General features: G+C 43.7%; 1 protein-coding gene across 4 annotated transcripts in view; it reads right to left on the bottom strand.

Moving 5' to 3' along the window:
* Positions 1-7,060: 7,060 nt before the first annotated feature.
* Positions 7,061-18,468, bottom strand: part of PDSS1 (decaprenyl diphosphate synthase subunit 1) — a 49,572-nt gene continuing 38,164 nt past the window's right edge. For all 4 annotated transcript variants that reach the window (XM_077491017.1, XM_077491018.1, XM_077491020.1 and 1 more), the window contains 4 exons: positions 16,606-16,686; positions 13,481-13,594; positions 11,158-11,238; positions 7,061-7,475 (listed from right to left, as the gene is read on the bottom strand). In XM_077491017.1, the coding sequence (XP_077347143.1) occupies positions 7,335-7,475; positions 11,158-11,238; positions 13,481-13,594; positions 16,606-16,686 (417 nt within the window). In that variant the 3' untranslated portion in view covers positions 7,061-7,334. The remainder of the gene's footprint in view (positions 7,476-11,157; positions 11,239-13,480; positions 13,595-16,605; positions 16,687-18,468) is intronic.

Raw genomic sequence — 18,468 nt, 5'->3', positions numbered from 1 at the left:
ACCTGCTGCTTGTGTTTTTTTTTTTTTTTTGGGGCAGCCTATATTTATTAATCATTAAGCGATGCTGCCATATGGATGGAAATGTAACATGGCACCTGCTGTTGGTACTACAACCACCCCAGATACACAAGTATCTGTATGTTCATTCATGTGACTAATTTCTATGCGTCATTGGACTCAAAATACTTTTTTTTTAAAATAAAGATTCTGATCCTGGTGTCAGAGCTTTTTAAAAGTAAGTCAATTCTATTTTTAGAGTGAACTTGTCATGAAAAATAATGCAATTGCTGGTTTCCTCTTGGAAAAAAAAAAATAGGATTTTGAATACAGTTTACCTGTAAAATTCTTTTCTTGGAGTACATCATGGGACACAAAGCAGCCATAGTAATTACTATGTGCATTATACACCACCTATAGCTGAATGGACACTGGCACAGCCAAAGACAGGAAGTCCCTCTATATAACCCCTCCCATACAGGAAGTACCTCAATTTTGTTGAAAAGCAATGTATAACCCAGCAAGAGGGGAGGGACCTATGTGTCCTGTGATGTACTCCAAGAAAAAGGATTTTTGAATACAGCTTACCTGTAAAATCCACTTTCTTTATCGTACATCACGGGACACCAAGCAGCCATAGTAATTACTATGTGGGATGTCCCAATGCAATGCCCCTTAGGCCAGGGAGACACATATCAAAGCAGGCCACTGTCAGAGGTGAGGACCTATACTGTTGCCTGCAGTACACTGTGCCCAAACGTGGCATCCTGCTGCTGCCTTACATTCACCTGGGAAAATTTAGTAAATGTATGTACTGATGACCAAGTTGCAGTATTGCAAATCTGAACCATAGAGGCCTGGTGACGCACTGCCCATGAAGCGCTCACTACCCTGGTAGAGTGCGCTCTAATTTGAAAAGTGGAGCCCTTCTTTTCAGTCTGTAAGCCTACATTATAACCTGACGAACCCACTGTTAAAGTCGATTTTGCCGCTGTCTGCCCTTTTCTGTGCCCCTCTGGCAGCACAAACAAAGCATCAGTCTTCCACAGCCGAGCTGTCCCCTTCAGACAGATCCCGACAGCTCTCACCACATCGAGAAAATGCAACAAATTTTCTTCCAGAGGGAGGTTCTGGGAAAAAAGAAGGGAGGGGGACATCTTGCTTCAAGTGAAAAAATGTACACTACCTTAGGCAGAAAGGTTGGGTGAGGACGCAACACCACCTTGTCTATGACTAATTAAGTATGGCTCTTTATAGGTAAAAGCTGCCAATTCTGACACTCTCCTTGTCGAAGTTACTGCAACCAAAAAAAAAAAACAACTTCCCTGTTAAAAGGATCAAGGGAATATGGGGCTAAGGCTCAAAGGGTTGTCTTTGCAAGACAGATAAAACTAGATTCAAATCCCATGGGCACAATGGTGGCCTGATAGGCGGAGTTATAGTAATATTAGTTATAGTAGTATACGAGTTACCCCTTGTATAAAGGCCCGGATCAAAGAATGCAAAGCAAGCGGTCTTTGAAAAAAAAAAAAATACTGACAAGGCTAAGATCTGACCTTTGATGGTACTCAAGTCTAGCTTCATTTCTACCCCCAATTAAAAGGAAGGCAAGAATTCTTCCTATGACATACTTTCGAGGATGCCATCTTTTGGCTTCACACCAGGAAATATAGAACCTCCAGATCCTATAATAAATGGCCCTAGAAGCCGACTTCCTTGCAATAATCAGGGTAGTCACCACTGAGCCTGATAGCCCCCCCACTCCTTTTAAATTTGGGCTTCAATAGCCAAACCGTTAAACTTCGCAAGTGTAAGGCAGGATGGAACACCGGTCCTTGTGAAAGCAAGTCTGGACAGGATGGAAGAGTCCACAGTCTTCCTACTGCCAACCTTTATGATCTCTGCATACCAGGATCTTCTGGGGCATGCCGGGGCTACTAGTATAGACGAAACGGTAGCAGCTGAACTGGGGGGGGACGACGACGCATAAACCAGTGAAACCTGATCCTAAGGTGTCACTAGCGCATCTGTCACTCATGTGAGCGGATCCCTTGTCCTTGACACAAAGCTGTCCAACTTCTTGTTGAACCTGGACGCCAACAGATCTATGTCCGTGGTGCCCCACTTTTGGCATATGGTTGAAAGAACCTTGGGAGGCAGGGACCATTCCCCCGGGGACAATTGTTGATGGCTTAAGAAGTCCACCTGCCGATTCTCCCCCCCCCCCCCCGGAATGAACACTGCTGACAGAAAAGGCACATGCTTCTCTGCCGATGTCAGAATATGGGCCACCTCCCTCTGGGCCACTTGACTCCTGGTACCCCCTTGGCGGCTGATGTAAGCCACAGCTGTGGCCTTGTTAGATTGTATCCTGACAGGACAACCATGCAACCTGAAAGTTCAGGATATTAGAGCCAGACGAGCTGCCCGAATTTCTAAAATGTTGATGGGCAAGGCTTTTCTTTTTTTTAGTTTCCGAGCACTTCCCCTGGACATTGGCCTTCTCCAGAACCACTCCCCAGCCCAAGAGGCTGGCATCCATCGTTACTACCTTCCAGGCTACCAGCATGAAGGATTTCCCCTTCTGCAAATTTCTGGCTATCAACCACCAATTAAGACTGGCGCATCTTTGGGGACAGATACATTGGGTCATCCAAGGCTTGGATCCTCTTGTTCCAAGCAGACAGAATACTGTTTTGCAACAGTCCTGAATGAAATTGGGCATAGGGAATGGCTTTAAACGAAGCCATCCTTTTCCCTAGCAACCTCATGCAAAGGCAAATAGGGGGATCCTTCTTTCCCTTGACCACACAGACCAGATCTCTTATAGCCCTGACCTTCATCTGAGGCAATAAGACCTTTTTCTTGGACTGTGTCGGACCAGACCCAAGTATTCTAGCCTTCTTACTTGCCGTAAGGCTGACTTCTCTAGGTTGAGAATCCAACCCAGGTGTTCCAAATACTTGACCTTGCTGGGCACACTCTGGTTTGGCCGAGCAACCAACTGATCTACAAGCAGTAGGTCGTCTAGGTATGCCATTACTGATATGGCCTGGAACCTAAATCTTGCTAATACCTGAGCTAGAGTTTTTGTGAACACCCGGGGGAGGGGAGTGGATAGTGGCTAACCCGAAGGGCAAGGCCACAAACTGAAAAATGGCACTGTTTCACCTCAAATCGCAGGAATTTATGGTGAGCGAGGCAAACTGGCACATGCAGATATACATCTTTGATGGCCATTGATGCTGGAAATTCTCCTCCCCTCAGACTGGACACAACTGACCGGATTAACGCCATGCGGAAGGAGCGGATGGTTAGAAATGGATAAGGATTTCTGAGATCTAGAATGGGTCTGACATTGCCATTTGGTTTTTGCAGTGTGAAGAGATTTGAATAAAAACCCATGCCCTGCTCCGCTGTTGGAATTTCAGTAATTACACCCTGTGACGTCAACCCATGCAATGCCTGGAATAAAGACCTTCTTTTTAACGGGTCTCTGGGAACATTTGTTCTTAGAAAACGAAATTGTGGAAATTTCCGAAACTCTAGCTTGTAGCCTAGATATACTGTGGAGATGACCCAGTTGTCTTGGATCTCTTCCCACCAGGCTTTTGAAAACTGCAGAAGCCTTCCCCCCACTCAATTGAGTGGGGGCGCCCCTTCATAAGGAGGAACTTAGGACTCTGTTTTGCACACTTCTGCCCCCCCCCCGGGCTTCTTCTGGCCTTGAGGCTTACCTCTTGAACCCGACGGGGGAGGCTGTTGAAACTGCCTGGAGGATGCAGCACCTGGTGCCAAGGAAGAACGCCTACTCCTTTTTTTTTAACTGGTAAAAGACCCACTCTTATCACCTGAAATTTTTTGGATATACTTATCCAAGTCGTCTCCAAACAACTGTTCCCTATGAAAAGGAAAACTTGCCAATAGTTTTTGCATGGCAATTCAGCTAAACAATGCTTCGACCAGAGAATTCTGTGCATATGCACAGATGAGAGGAAAAAGTGTGACATCTGTTGAATAGAATATTTAAAGGGCATCCACGGCAAAACGTAAGGCCCCTGGCAGCTCCGCTAACTTGCGGGCCTCCGCCACCTCCGATGGGGGCAACTTGTATGCAGAACGGACCAATTCTGTAGGGATTGGAATAGCAGTTTTTGGGATTGTGAGGCTGAGAAGAGCTACTCTGAGATTAAATCCTCAGAAGAGCCATCTGTCTGCCCTTCTTCCCGGTCAGCTAATGGCACTTCAACGTCATCTGCCCATTCCTGTTCCAATACTGGAAGGCCAAGAGGGGGAGGAGGGGATCTTTCGTGTTTTTCCCAGACTAGGAGATGGATGTGATCATGTTGGCTATTTTTCCTCCAAACCAGCTAATGCTGAAGCAAAATTGTCCTTAGTGACGGATGGAGGCTGAAATGTTGGATGTAGCCACTGTGCCCGACAGCCTCAATGGCTCAGACTGGCCAGTTGCCTCTGACCTTTCAGGGGAGGATAGTACTGTGGAAGTGTGACCAGGCTCCTTAGAGCCTGACAGCGACCCCCTTGCGCTTCTCCCTACTGTATTTCCCCCCCCCCCCCCCCACCTTTCCTTCAGGAAGACATAGTCCTGAGCACAAAATGCAGAGGTACTTACAATGTGCATCCACTGCTGAGCTGTAGTGCAGCAGAAAAAAATGGCACTATCACTGCTCAGCTTAATGCCCAGTAGGTATGCCTTTAAATGTCTGTATCCGCAGCTTACATGCCCCAGTATGCTCTATGTCCCTCCATCAGCCACCGGACTCTTCACAGTCACAAACTTTATAGCCACTGAGCCTGTGCCATGTGCATGCCCGCCAGCTGCACCGAAGCCACGCCCCCTGCGGTGGCCTTTTGACCAGAGCAGACACCCACCCACCCGCGCGTATGGACAAGGCGATTCTCCCCCCCCCCCCCTATCCAAGGGCCTGGCTCCCAGCGTCCAGCCCTCCAACGAGGAGCATTACAGGCAAAAACCTTGCTTCTTTGAGGCTCAGGTACCATCTATCTTGGCCTTTCTTTTGCCACCTTGAATGGATCCAACTGCATAGCCCCTTGCTCCTGCCAAGGATTTCTCCAACGGGGCTGTCCTCATTATAGTATTTCAATCCACCGTGACCATCACCTTGAGACACTGGCAAAAAAACTGAGGTACTTCCTGTATAGGAGGACTTACTGTTTTTTGGGTGTGTCAGTGTCCATTCCCCTATAGGCGGCATATAATTAACATGATAATTACTATGGCTGCTCTGTGTCCCGTGATGTACTATAAAGAAACAGAATTTTGACTTGCCTGTAAAATCCCTTTCTTTGAGTGCATAACAGGAGAGTTAATTCTTAGATTATTGGGCTATGCACTGGGTGAGTGGACACTGGCAAAACCCCTTGACACCACTCATTCACAAGAAAAAGCGATAGGAGAGGGAGAGAAATATTCTGAAAAGGTTTCAAGAGTGGCTTCCAAAAGACTGACAAGATTGAGGAGTGTACGGGTGGGACAACATGCACCACCATTTGCAAAAGGGCTCTGACCAAGAAGTGGGAATAAATCAGTCTCTGCAAAGACAGAAATCTGGTCTTTATAGTGCTCAGGGCTTGTCTAGTCTGAAAGAAGGATAAAGTCCATGCCACAAAGTGTTTCCTAGGATGAAGCTTTCGTTGTTTGCACCAACCTATGCTTTCCACATGTCATGGTAAACCCCAACAAGAAGAGGGCTTTCTGGCCCCCAGAAAAGTTGGAATAAGGGAGTCCACAAGACTCCTTGCCCACAGAACTTGGCTTCAGCACCCATGAAGCAGAGTGGAATACTAATCTTGAGAGAAGTCTGGATGGCCCATGCAGAGTCTAGAAAGACCATATCCAAAAACCATGCTTTCCTTGGCCAATAAGAATCACCTGAATGCACTCCCTCTCTATCTTCTAAAGCAGGAGTTTGGGAGGGGAAACATAAATCAGGTTGCACAGATTCCATGCAGTGACTAGGGCATGTATGGACACAGTTTGTGATCATGACTGGACACCATTACATCCATGTCTGGTAGTCTCCATCGAAGACAAAGTTGGTGAAACACCTCTGAGGTTAAGGACCACTCCCTGGCATCCAGCCGTTGGCAGCTTGGGAAATTTGATTGCCAATTTTCCACACCGTAAATTTGTACCAGGGACACAACCAGAAAATTCAGTTCTGCAGTCAAAATGATCTCTGCTTCTCGAAGAATGGCATGACTTCTGGTACCACCATGGTAATTTACATATGCTGATACTGCGATTTTGTCAGTTCGCTCTGCCAGTCCAGTCCAAACGCAATGTTACACACAAAGAAAAAAACGGGCTGTTCAGTGATGCCAAGTGCTGTAATCACCAATGTTTCGGGGCCATGCAGGGCCCCTTCATCCGCCGCTGACTGAAATATTTTTTTTTTTACCCCAGGCAGAACTCGCTTTAATTGGGACTACTGGATTATGCACCACCTCCAGGTGATTGGACACCGGTAAATGGCTTTGCTATTTACCGGTGTCCAATCACCTGGAGGTGGTGTATAATCCAGTAGTCCCAATTAAAGCAGAGTTCTGCCTGGAAAAAAAAAAGCTTTAAAAATTTAAGTCAGCAGCTACAAATACCGTAGCTGCTGACTTTTAAAATAAGGACACTTACCTGTCCAGGGAGCCCGCAATGCCCTCACCCGAAGCCGACCCGTCCCCTCGGCTCCAGGCATCTTAAGTAAGGGAATCAGGAAGCAAAGCCTTTTACAGCTTCACAGCCTGGTTCCCTGCTGCACATTCTGAGTGGTGCCTGCTGTCTTCTGGGACCAGGGGGGGGGGGGGGGGGGAAAGAGGGGGGGATCCAGACAGCGGAAGTTCCATTTCTAGGTGGAACTCTGCTTTAACTCTCCTATGATGTACAATTAAGAAATACTTATTGCCTCTCGTTGTGATCACATGCCAGGCTAGTTGCATCTTTAGAAAGCCAATAAGAAAAGCATACATTTCATGATAGGTTCTTTTAAACTGAGCAGGTATAAAAAAAAAAAAATCCAGCAGGGAATTGAAAACTGATTTGATTTTATCCCTTTGCACAATACATCTTCAGAAATTCACTCTCCCCTTTACTGCTCATGTTCATACATAATATGGCTTTCTCTGATAAAATCTTAATAAAAAAAAATACAGTACTGTCATGGTGAAAGGCATAATAAACATCTGGAGATTTTTCTTAAAAGTCCTTTTTTTTGGTGGCCCGCACTGGAAGCTGTACACATGTGCTGGCATTAGGCACTGTTTGGTGGTGGTAGCTGCCAGTAAAGAGTCCCTGTCCCCGATCACTTGTCCCTAGTGAGCACAATTTCTGTTAGGTGGATAAGAGCGTCTCTCTCCGGGGACGGCTGCAGCTTGCTGATCTCTTGGATTGCTTCATTACAGTAGCGCTGGGCGAGGTAGGTGGTTTGGTGAACACCATCACTCTGTCAGGACAAAAAGAAATAGATTAAGCCAACACTCCCGAATATTGCTCTGGTGTTTAAAGCAGGGTTCCACCCTAAAGTGGAACTTCCGCTGATCGGAACCCTCCCCCCCTCCGGTGTCACAATTGGCACCTTACAGGGAGGAGGGGGGTGGAGATACCTGTCAAAGACAGGTATTTACACCCACTTCCGGGTATAGAATCCCGTGGGAGTCTATGTCATTTCTTGTCCTGCCGCGCTGTCTGCTGGGACACACACGGGTCCCAGTGACAGCGCAGACAATTCCTATTGCGCTGCACGACTCGCGCAGTAGGGAACTGGGAAGTGAAGCCGATTCGCTTCACTTCCTGATTCCCTCACCTAGAATGGTGACGGCAGCAGCCGAGAGATCGATTGGCCTTGGCATCGCTGGAACCCGGGACAGGTGAGTGTCCATTTATTAAAAGTCAGCAGCTGTAGTATTTATAGCTGCTGGCTTTTAATATTTCTTTTTTTAGGTGGAATCCCTCTTTAAATCTATGCTTTGCATGTTAAATAGGGTTGTCCCAATTAAGACTGGAGTACAAGTACCGATACTTTTTTCAAGTACTCACTGATACAGATACTTTAATGTCATGTGACAGTCTGACTGATGGGAACTGATAGACGGCATTGATGGATGGCACTGACAGGTGGTTGGCACCGAAATGCAGCAATAAATGACATTAGGAAAATAGCTTATTTTGAAATGCTAAGCTGCGACGCCCATCTTGGCACACCCTGCACTCAGCCACAGTAAGCAGACCTCTTGTTACACTCAGCCCAAACTATAAACTTTACAGCCAAGTGCAGGGTATACCAAGATGGGCATCGGGATGTTCAGCTGCCGACGACCGAATGCAACAGCTCCAGTCACCAATCCTGATGTGGCTGTGCCCTGCACCCCTGCCAGCTTACCTAGCTAATTCCACTGCAAGTGAGGACTGGCTTTCCACTCTGCCGCCTCTAGAGGATGTAAACAATCAGACTGCCATTCTGCCAGAGGGGAAAAAGGAGATCTTGTGTTTCAGAAACACAGATCTGTTTTCCTTTAGTCATAGCATCTCCCCCACAGTTAGAAAGCACCTCCTAGGCACACATTTAACCCTTTGATTGCCCGATAACCCCTTCCCAGCCAGTGTCATTTGTATTGGTGTCACTGGTCCACAAAAAAGTGTCACTTAGTGTCAGATTTTACTAGTAAAAAATAAGAATTCCATAAAAATATCCAATAGTTTGTAGACGCTATAACTTTTGCGCAAACCAATCAATATACGCTTTTTGGGATTTTTTTTTTACCAAAAATATGTAGCAGAATACATATTGGCCTAAATTTATGAATACATTTGATTTTTTTTTTATTGGGTATGTTTCATAGCAGAAAGCAAAAAAATTTGTTTGTTTTTTTTCTTTTCAAAATGGTCGGTTTTTTGTTTATAGTGCAAAAAATCAACGCAGAGGTGATCAAATACCACCAAAAGAAAGCTATATTTGTGGGGAAAAGGGACATCATTTTTTTGGGTACAGCGTCACACGACCACGCAATTGTCTGTTAAAGTGACAGTGCCGTATCGCAAAAAATAGCCTGGTCATTAAGGGGGGTAAAACCTTACGGGGGGTGAAGTTGTTGAAGAGCAACTATTAATAATAATAAAAAAAAATAAAAAATCAAAGTTACCGCTAATGCTGGATATACTACATCCAGATGGCTGCTGGGGATGCCAAGTAGCAGTGACAGTTAACAGTATTATCTGGCATGAATACAACCGAGTTCTAACACTTGTACAATGAATGAAAGCGTTTACCCTCTCCCTTCAGCCCCTCACATTTTTGTAAATATTTTATTATATCTTTTTATGTGACAACACTGAAGAAATTACACTTTTCTACAATGTAAAGTAGTGAGTGTACAGCTTGTATAACAGTGTAAATTTGCTGTCCCCTCAAAATAACTCACACAGCCATTAATGTCTAAACTGCTGGCAACAAAAGTGAGTACACCAGTAAGTGAAAATGTCCAAATTGGGCCCAATTAGCCATTTTACCTCCCACTGTTATGTGACATACTTGCTAGTATTGTAAGGTCTCAGGTGTGAATGGGGAGAAGGTGTGTTAATTTTGGTGTTATCGCTCTCACACTCATTCTAGTTCAACATGGCACCTCATGGCAAAGAACACTGAGGATCTGAAAAAATAATTATTGCTCTACATAATGATGGCCTAGGCTATAAGAAGATTGCTAAGACGCTGAAACTGAGCTGCAGCACAATGGCCAAGACCATACAGTGGTTTAACAGGACAGGTTCTGCTCAGAACAGGCCTCACCATGGTCGACCAAAGGAGTTGAGTGCACGTGCTCAGCGTCATATCCAGAGGTTGTCTTTGAGAAATATACATAGGCGTGCTGCCAGCATTGCTGCAGAGGTTGAAGGGGTGGGGGTCAGCCTGTCAGTGCTCAGACCATACGCTGCACACTGCAAAAAATTGGTCTGCATGGCTGTCGTCCCAGAAGGAAGACTTCTAAATATTATGCACAAGAAAGCCTGCAATCTGCTGAAGACAAGCAGACTAAGGACATGGATTACTGGAACCATGTCCTGTGGTCTGATGAGACCATGATAAATGTATTTGGTTCAGATGGTGTGAAGCGTGTGTGGCGGCAACCAGGTGAGGAGTACAAAGACAAGTGTGTCTTGCCTACTGTCAAGCATGGTGGTGGGAGTGTCATGGTCTGGGGCTGCATGAGTGCTGCTGGCACTGAGGAGCTTCAGTTCATTGAGGGAACGATGAATGCCAACATGTACTGTGACATACTGAAGCAGAGCATCATCCCCTCCCTTCGGAGACTGGGCCACAGGGCAGTATTCCAACATAACGACCCCAAACACACTTCCAAGAAGATCACTGCCTTGCTAAAGAGGCTGAGGGTAAAGGTGATGGCCTAGCGAAGCATGTCTCCAGGCCTAAACCCTATTGAACATCTGTGGGGCATCCTCAAATGGAAGGTGGAGGAGCGCAAGGTCTCTAACATCCACCAGCTGATGTCATCATGGAGGAGGGGAAGAGGACTCCAGTGGCAACTTGTGAAGCTCTGGTGAACTCCATGCCCAAGAGCATTAAGGCAGTGCTGAAAAATAATGGCGGCCACACAAAATATTGACACTTTGGGTCCAATTTGGACATTTTCACTTAGGGGTGTACTCACTTTTGTTGCCATCGGTTTAGACATTAATGGCTGTGTGTCGAGTTATTTTGAGGGGACAGCAAATTTACACGGTTATACAAGCTGTACACTCACTACTTTACATTGTAGTCAAATGTAATTCCTTCAGTGTTGTCACATGAAAAGATAATAAAATATTTACAAAAATGCGAGGGGTGTACTCACTTTTGTGAGATACTGTATAATCATGCTTGTTCTGGGTCAGCAGCTAAAAAGAAAAAAAGATCAAGGCAACAGCCAGGCAAGCTAGCCTTTTCAGCAATGATTTTTCTTGACGGGTTTACTTAAAAAATTTCAGGAAAAGGGGGAAACCCCCAGGTTACATATTGATAGCTCTCCATGTTCTCAGCCAAGTAGGTCTGTTCAGGCATTAGCCTTGCAGACCTCATACCATATAATAGTGAACATAAAGCGGTGACTTGGAGCGGAGTTCTCTCTTACCTGACGGACATATTGCCACGCTCGTTCAACGTCTCCTGGTAAACTGAATCTTCTCATTATCATGGCGTTCAGCTCTGGAAACTACAGCAAAGCAAACAATGAGAATTATTTTCATGTTTCCAGAGAAAAAAAAAAAAACACACAAATCTGTTCTGTGTAATCATATCCTCCTGCCAATATCATTAACTTTGTTTATGGGTATTTCAAGGCTATTGGTCTAAAATGTAAACGCATCAGATTTTACTACCCAGAAGACAAGGCATGTCTGGGCTCACAGGGTTACACTTGGACTATTGATTTTTCGACACATTCTAGTATGAGTCAATAATTGACTGTACAGTGTGCTCATTCACATCACCAGTGATGAGATTGCATCTTTATTAACCTTTATTGTCACAGTGTAGGGACTTATAGAAAATAGAAGAAAATTGGGACTTTACTAGCACCACACTGGACATTTTATTGAAACGCTTAAAACAAAAGATGTATAGACATCTTATATAAACAACATGTTTGTATTGTATAAACAAAAACCAGATAACTGGGCTGATATCACCAGTGACCCTGAAACTATAGGTAGGGACTGCTGCCATCACATCACTAATGCCGGCCATACACGGTTCGAATTTCGAAAGAATTTTCTTTCGAAAATCGTATCTAAGAATTTTCGTATGAATTTCGCACCATTAGTGGGCTGCAGCAACAGCCGATTTTCGTGCGGAAATAAAATTTGAGGAATCGAACGTGTTGGAAATTTTTAGAAAAACAAACGATTTTCTAATCAATGATGGGAGAATCGTGCGAGAAACGTAATAAGAAAAGAAAATGTACGGAGAGAAAAGAAGATTCCCAGCTAAGAAAATTCTTTTCTGTAGCAACATGAGGTGAAATTGAAGGCTTGGTCGGCCGAATTTTGAAAATCAATGGTGGCACCATCGGATCACAAAAAAAACGAATTTTCTGATTTTGAAAAGAAAATTTGTTCGAAATTCGACCGTGTATGGCCTGCATAATAGCTAGAGGTGCGCTGAATGGAAATTTTGGTGCCGAAACCGCAAAATGCAGGATGCACTTGGCTGAAAAAACTTTTTGGGGGATAATTTTAGCAACTTTTTAATTCATATCCTGCATTTAAATGAATATTAATTTATTGTCGGCCATTATCGGAACATTTAGAGCAAGAAAAATGCATCCTTTTAAAAATTCTATGCATGTCTTCACACTGGTCCGTTGAGCTTTCATCCTGCTTGCTGCACTTTTGGTCAAAAAAATAAATAAAACCACACAACAAAAATGCACCTTCTTATTCAAAATGCAGCAACAACGCATTAACGCATCTGTATTAAATTTTTGATGTGGTTTTTGAGTCACATGACCTACGAAAAACATACCATAAGTAAGGGTAAAATCGTGGCAAACTTGCATGTGTTTTTGGTGCATCTTTTTTTCTTTAGCTGAAAAATCCTGAAAACACAATTTTTGGCCGCCAAAATTTTGGTGCATCTCTACAAACAGCTATGGTCACAGTCTGGGGGCTGGAGCCACAACACCACCAACAGCCATGGTCAGAGTGTAAGGGCTGGAGCTACCATGATCAAAGTCTAGGAGCTGAAGCCACACTAACAGCCAAGGTCACAGCGTAGTGGCTGGTGTCACCGCACTATCAATTACAACCATGGTCACGGTGTAGGAGATGGAGGCACCCCATCATCTCTAACATCGATGATAGTTGCAGAAGCCTCTACAACAACGCCAACAGCCATATTCATGGTGTAAGGGCTGGAGTCACCACACCATCACTAACAGCCACACTCAAAATGTAGGGGCTGAGGTGACCACACTGTCACTAACAGCAATGGTTACAGCATAAGGGCTGAAGTCAGCTCACCATCAACAACTATGGTCACAGCGTAGAGGCTGGAGCCACCACATCAGCACTAACAGTCATGGTCACATTGTAGGTGATGGAGTCGCCGCATCATTCAAAACCGCCATGGCCACAGGGTAAAGGCTGGATTCACTGCATCACCAACAGCCATGGTCACATTGTAGGGGCTGGAGTCACCATACCATCACTAACAGCCATGGTCAAACATTAAGAGAATGGAGGCACCACACCAATCGCTAACAGCCATGATCACATTGTAGGGGCTGAAATCACTATACCATTACCACCAATTATGGTCAAAGTATAGGAGCTGGAGTCACCCCATCACCACTAGCAGCCATGCTCACACTGCAGGTGCCAGAGTCACCACACCATCACTAATAGCACAGAGTGGATGGATATTGTCAGTATCTGTTTTAACCAATTTTTTTTTACCTGTTGACAAGCAAATAAAACTGGACCAGTCGCCAGTCCCAACTTCAGATCTGCGGCTGTTGGTTTCCCCAGTTGGCTCGCACAAGATGTAAAATCTAATATGTCATCAATAAGCTGAAAAGGTAAGGAAACACCAAGATTAACTCCTTCACACTTAAGGGTAAAACAAATCTTAATTGCCTAAGCCCAATTTTGCAACTTTGACATGTGTTAGTAAACCATACATATCATCACAACTACTTGCTTTGCATCCAGGTGGATTATACTTAGTTTCTTTCAGGACAAACTGGTCTTTCATTTGGTTGTAATGGTAATGGATAGCCCAATTTTTTTTTATTATCTAAGGAAAACTGGCCCAAAATAGTAAAAAAAAATATATATATATTTATATTTAAATGTACCTGTATATTTTTTGCTACTACCATAACCTACCACCAAAGAACAACCCAAGATAAATGCTCCTGCTGATCACAGTGATACCACATATGTGTATGTTAGTTGTTGTTTGTACTCTTAGTATAGCCCAAAAACAATAGTGCACATTTTTTGTTTTGTTTTTTATCCTACCTAAAACACACTGGCACTGATTAAAAAAAATGACTGACCCTGACCTAAACACTAACCCTGGGGCAGACTTAGAGCAAACAGATCTAGGGACCCCCCCCCCCCCATCTCTGCAAGGACAGAGAAAGATACAATGTATCTCTCTTGTCCATTCACAGATACAGAAAACACAGGGACATGCTTTACAGCGACTGATCACTGTAATAGCCAATCAGAGGCTATCACAGCGATCAGGTGACCCGGAATCGAACGTTCTGGGTCCCAATCGTTAGAACAGGGCCGGGCTCTCGTGAGACCCTGGTCTCTGTGCTGGGAGCGCACCGCAGCACAAAAGGAAGATATGCAAATATGCAGCCCCACGGGAAAAAAGGCCAATTCAGTGGGGCCGCATAATTGTGTATGGTCGGCGTGAAGTGGTTAAGGGAATATTTTTCCAGCATAACATGAACCAATGATTAAAATATATTAAAGCAGATCAATAGTCAAAATATCCAGTTTAACATAATATTTAAATTATTTCTAGCCTACTCCTATTAATCCAATTGTAAACTGGCTCTGTGATCCCCACACATTTACTTCCTTGAATTCAGTGACACAGCCACGATGCCCTGTGAGTGGGCACGGCTGTGTCACATATTTCAAAGAGCCTGCCTTCTGAATGACAGATGTGCTGAGAGATTCCATACAGGAATCACTGCTTGCAGTAAGCAAGGTACCATGGGATATGTAGTCCTTAGAGATCAAAAGCAAGCAGCAAAGAAAGCTGTAAAGCATGCTGGGAATACAGGAAGTTGTGGAAAATGATGGCCAGCAGACAGGCAGCACTCATAACAAGAAAGGAGATTTTTCAAGTAAGCTTACAGTATATTGGATTGTCAAAAAGAACTATTGTTTGTATTGCCATTACAATGATGATCTTATAAAATGAAAATGTGTACCATGCCTACAGAACTGATTGAACCACTTGCTGTTTTGGCCAGCTCTCTTCTGAGGGCAGATGGTGCTTTTGTGCACCCTCCAAGTGCTCCTTGAAATTTGGGAATTTCCATGAAACTAGGCTCTGATGTGGTGTGCTTCTGCTGCGCTTAAATCTTATGCAACGGTTCACATGACTGTGCTGCTTTTTGAAAAGGTCCTGCATGGTACGTTTTTGGTGCAGCTTTTTTTAAAAGGGCACCTCCCATCCATGGGAACGCATCAAAAATGCACAGTCTGTGTTTTTGGTGTTTTTTAAGTCACATCTCTGTTTCACAGATGTATGCTGGGAGTCAGGAAACCAGAAAGGGTACAAAAAAAAGCATTGAAAGCACGTTAAAAACACATACCATGTTCTTAAGCGCACCAGTGTGAAAGCGTCCCAATTCTAAATATGCCCATGTTGTGTTTTAGAAAGATTACTTGAAATTTTTGTGAAAAAATAAATTCTCACTTCACCCCCCCCCCCCCCCCCCCAAAAAACAAAAGCTCAATATGCCTCTTTTAATATACTTTTGGGTGTTTTCTTTTCAAAATGTAGTCATTTTGTGGGTGTTTCCACTGTCTTAACACTTCCGGGCCTCCAAAATGTGATATGAAATTAGATGTCTAATATATGCATGTTGAAAGCCTGAAGGTGCTCCTTGGGTTTTGGGCCCCTCTATGTGGCTAGGCTGCTAGTTTCAGGTATGTCCATACTCAGGAGGGGAAGCAGAATGTTTTGGGGTGTAATTTGGGGATGTAAGTATGCCCACACTGTGTGTTAGAAATATGTTAATTTACAAATCTGTAAAATGCAAATAATAATAAAAAAAATTATAATAGATATATATATATATATATATATATATATATATATATATATCTATCTCATTTTCTTTCTTCATTGTCCAAAAATATTCAGCAAAAAATGTAATCTTCAAAAGAAGATTCACCATCCCCATGAATATATATATATATATATATATTAGAGGGTTTGCTTTCCAAAATGTGGTAATTTTATAGGCGCTACTACTGTCCAGTCACTTTAGGGTCCCAACAAATTTGACCGTTTGTCAAGAAATCAGATGCATAGTTTGTACAACTTGAAAGTCTAAAAGTACTCCTTGGATTTTGGGCCCCTCTAAGCATCTAGGCAGTGAAAAAGTCTGTTTTGTGGTTCAATTGCAAGCATGCCCATGCTGTGTGGGACAAATATTTTGCTAAAATGACAACTTTGTGAAAAAAAAAATAAAAAAAAATAAAATAAAACGGTTTACTTTAAATGTACCAAAAAAAAAAATGCTCCCTACTAAATACCTTGGAGTGTCTACTTTCCAAAAAGTTGTCATTTTGAGGGTGTTTGTACTATCCTCGCATTTTGGGGCCTCAAGAAATGAGACAGACAGTTAGAACATCCCCTCCCAAGTACTACAACACAAAACAAATAACTGGCTTCAGCCTAAACTGAATTTGTGGCTTCTGTAGGGACAGAAAAATGTAAGCTCCACTAGAAGAGAGTCTGTGTATTCAGTGCTGCTCAATATGGTACGTTTTGAAATTTCCTGAAACCGGCTTTATGAATCACGAAGTGGGAGAACACCTACCTGGAAGGCTATTCCTATATTTCTGCCATACTGGAAGGCTATCTCATGGACCTTTGGATCAGGACATCCTAGGATTGACACCTAGAAAAACACAGGAAACCACAGTGAGAGTTGCCATCTACAGTTTTCCAGGACTAACTCACAGATACTCTGGACTAACTCTCCACTCCTAAAAAAAATTGCACTTAGAAGCAAATCAAATTTCCTTTTCCCAGTCTAGAATGGAGGGGAAGTCAATTGGCTAAAGAACATTTGCTGCCTGAGACACTTCCTTTCTTAGACTGTGTTCACACCTACGCGAAGTCTCTGCATCCAATTCGCATGACAGGAGATTGTAATCGGTTCTCTATGGAGGCGTTCACATATCTCTGTTGCGGCTTGCACAGGAACACTGTGCATCTTTGGCTCTGTTTCAGGGTCGAATTCAGGCAAAAATTCATCCCCGATTCATCCCTGGAATGGAGAACAGGGACGCACGGGACCCCTGCTGCGAGCCTCATCGGTATTAGGTGTGAACCCACGTGAACCCAGCCTTAAGATTGGATACATCACCCATACACCTGTGGCATGAGATTAAATATTTCAATGCCAGGAAGGACCCCCTTTTTTTTCTTTTTTTTTTATCAAGACAATAAACATAAACCTGTACAGTTTAATTACCTTATTACATTAGTCTGTGCATTTAAGTTAAAATGTATTTATTTTTTTGATGGAGTAGGGAAAGGTTAGCTGCTGTCAGGTTTCTATTGCCCTCTGTATCCCTGCTGAGGAGATTCACTCCTCTACTTATCACCAGGACTAAACATGATGGGATAGCCAACAATTTACTGTTGCCACTAACAAGAAGTGGTGGAAGATCCTCCAATAGCAATACCCATCTAGGTGTCAGATTCCCTTTCACTTCTTATATCTCTCAGGGATAGTACAATCTTACCAGTGGGACACATAGCAAAAATAAATAAACCTGACAGGGGTTCTAACCATCCCCCACTCTTTACAACTGGCTTCAGGTGCACTTTGAACACGGCTCCTATTCGTAAGCACTAATCCTTAAAAAAAAAAAAAAAAAAAAAAAAACACACTTATCATGAAAACAATAGGGGGAGATGCTTTTTTTGAGCTCGGCTGTCATCCTGACAGGCAAACCTTTAAAGGATAAATTCACCTTTGGAACATGTTACAGATTTCACCTGTTTTTAAGGTGGAACATGTCCCAGGATCTGCAGCCTCTCTCCTTCATTTCCCCTTCCTGTGACAGCAGGTGGGGGATCCTCTCCCTGCACCTGTTGTCACAATTTAAAAACAGCGCAGCCGTGGGGGTCCGCCCACATCACCATGTCATTCAGTTTCCTGAATGAATGTCTACAAGTACCGTCAGCTATTGGGGCCGATGGCTTGTAGTTCACAATGAACTACATGGGTGCTGGTGAGCACTCCTGTAGTCAATTAATCTTTCTGCTCTCAGCTAACTGCCTGCCCATATAAGATGCAAGAAGACACCTATGCTGAGAGAGTGTGCAGGAGCCTGAGATTGCAACCCATGTTCTGCCGACAGCAGGTGCAATGCTCTGCAGGCTCCTTAAAAAAAAAAAAAAAATGTAAAATTAATTTTTTTTTTTACCTGCAAAAAAATGTGAATTTTTTTTTTTTTAACCGCTTGCTGAATAGCTGCCTTCATTATACTGCGGCAAGGTGGCACGATCCCGTGAATCGCTGTAGCTGTATGGCAGCTCAGGAACTCGCTTTTGTGGGCGCGCTCTCCCATTGGCCAGTGGAATAGCCAAAAAAAGTGTCAAAAAATGTCAGTTAGGTGTCCGATCTGGCACGACGCAATGTTGCAGTCCCACTAAAATCACTGATCAC

This window comes from Lithobates pipiens, unplaced genomic scaffold, assembly GCF_037356315.1.
Source record: "Lithobates pipiens isolate NorthernLeopardFrog02 unplaced genomic scaffold, aLitPip1_a1.2 Scaffold_19, whole genome shotgun sequence".
Lineage (NCBI taxonomy): Eukaryota > Metazoa > Chordata > Amphibia > Anura > Ranidae > Lithobates > Lithobates pipiens.
This window is presented reverse-complemented; position numbering and strand designations above follow the sequence as displayed.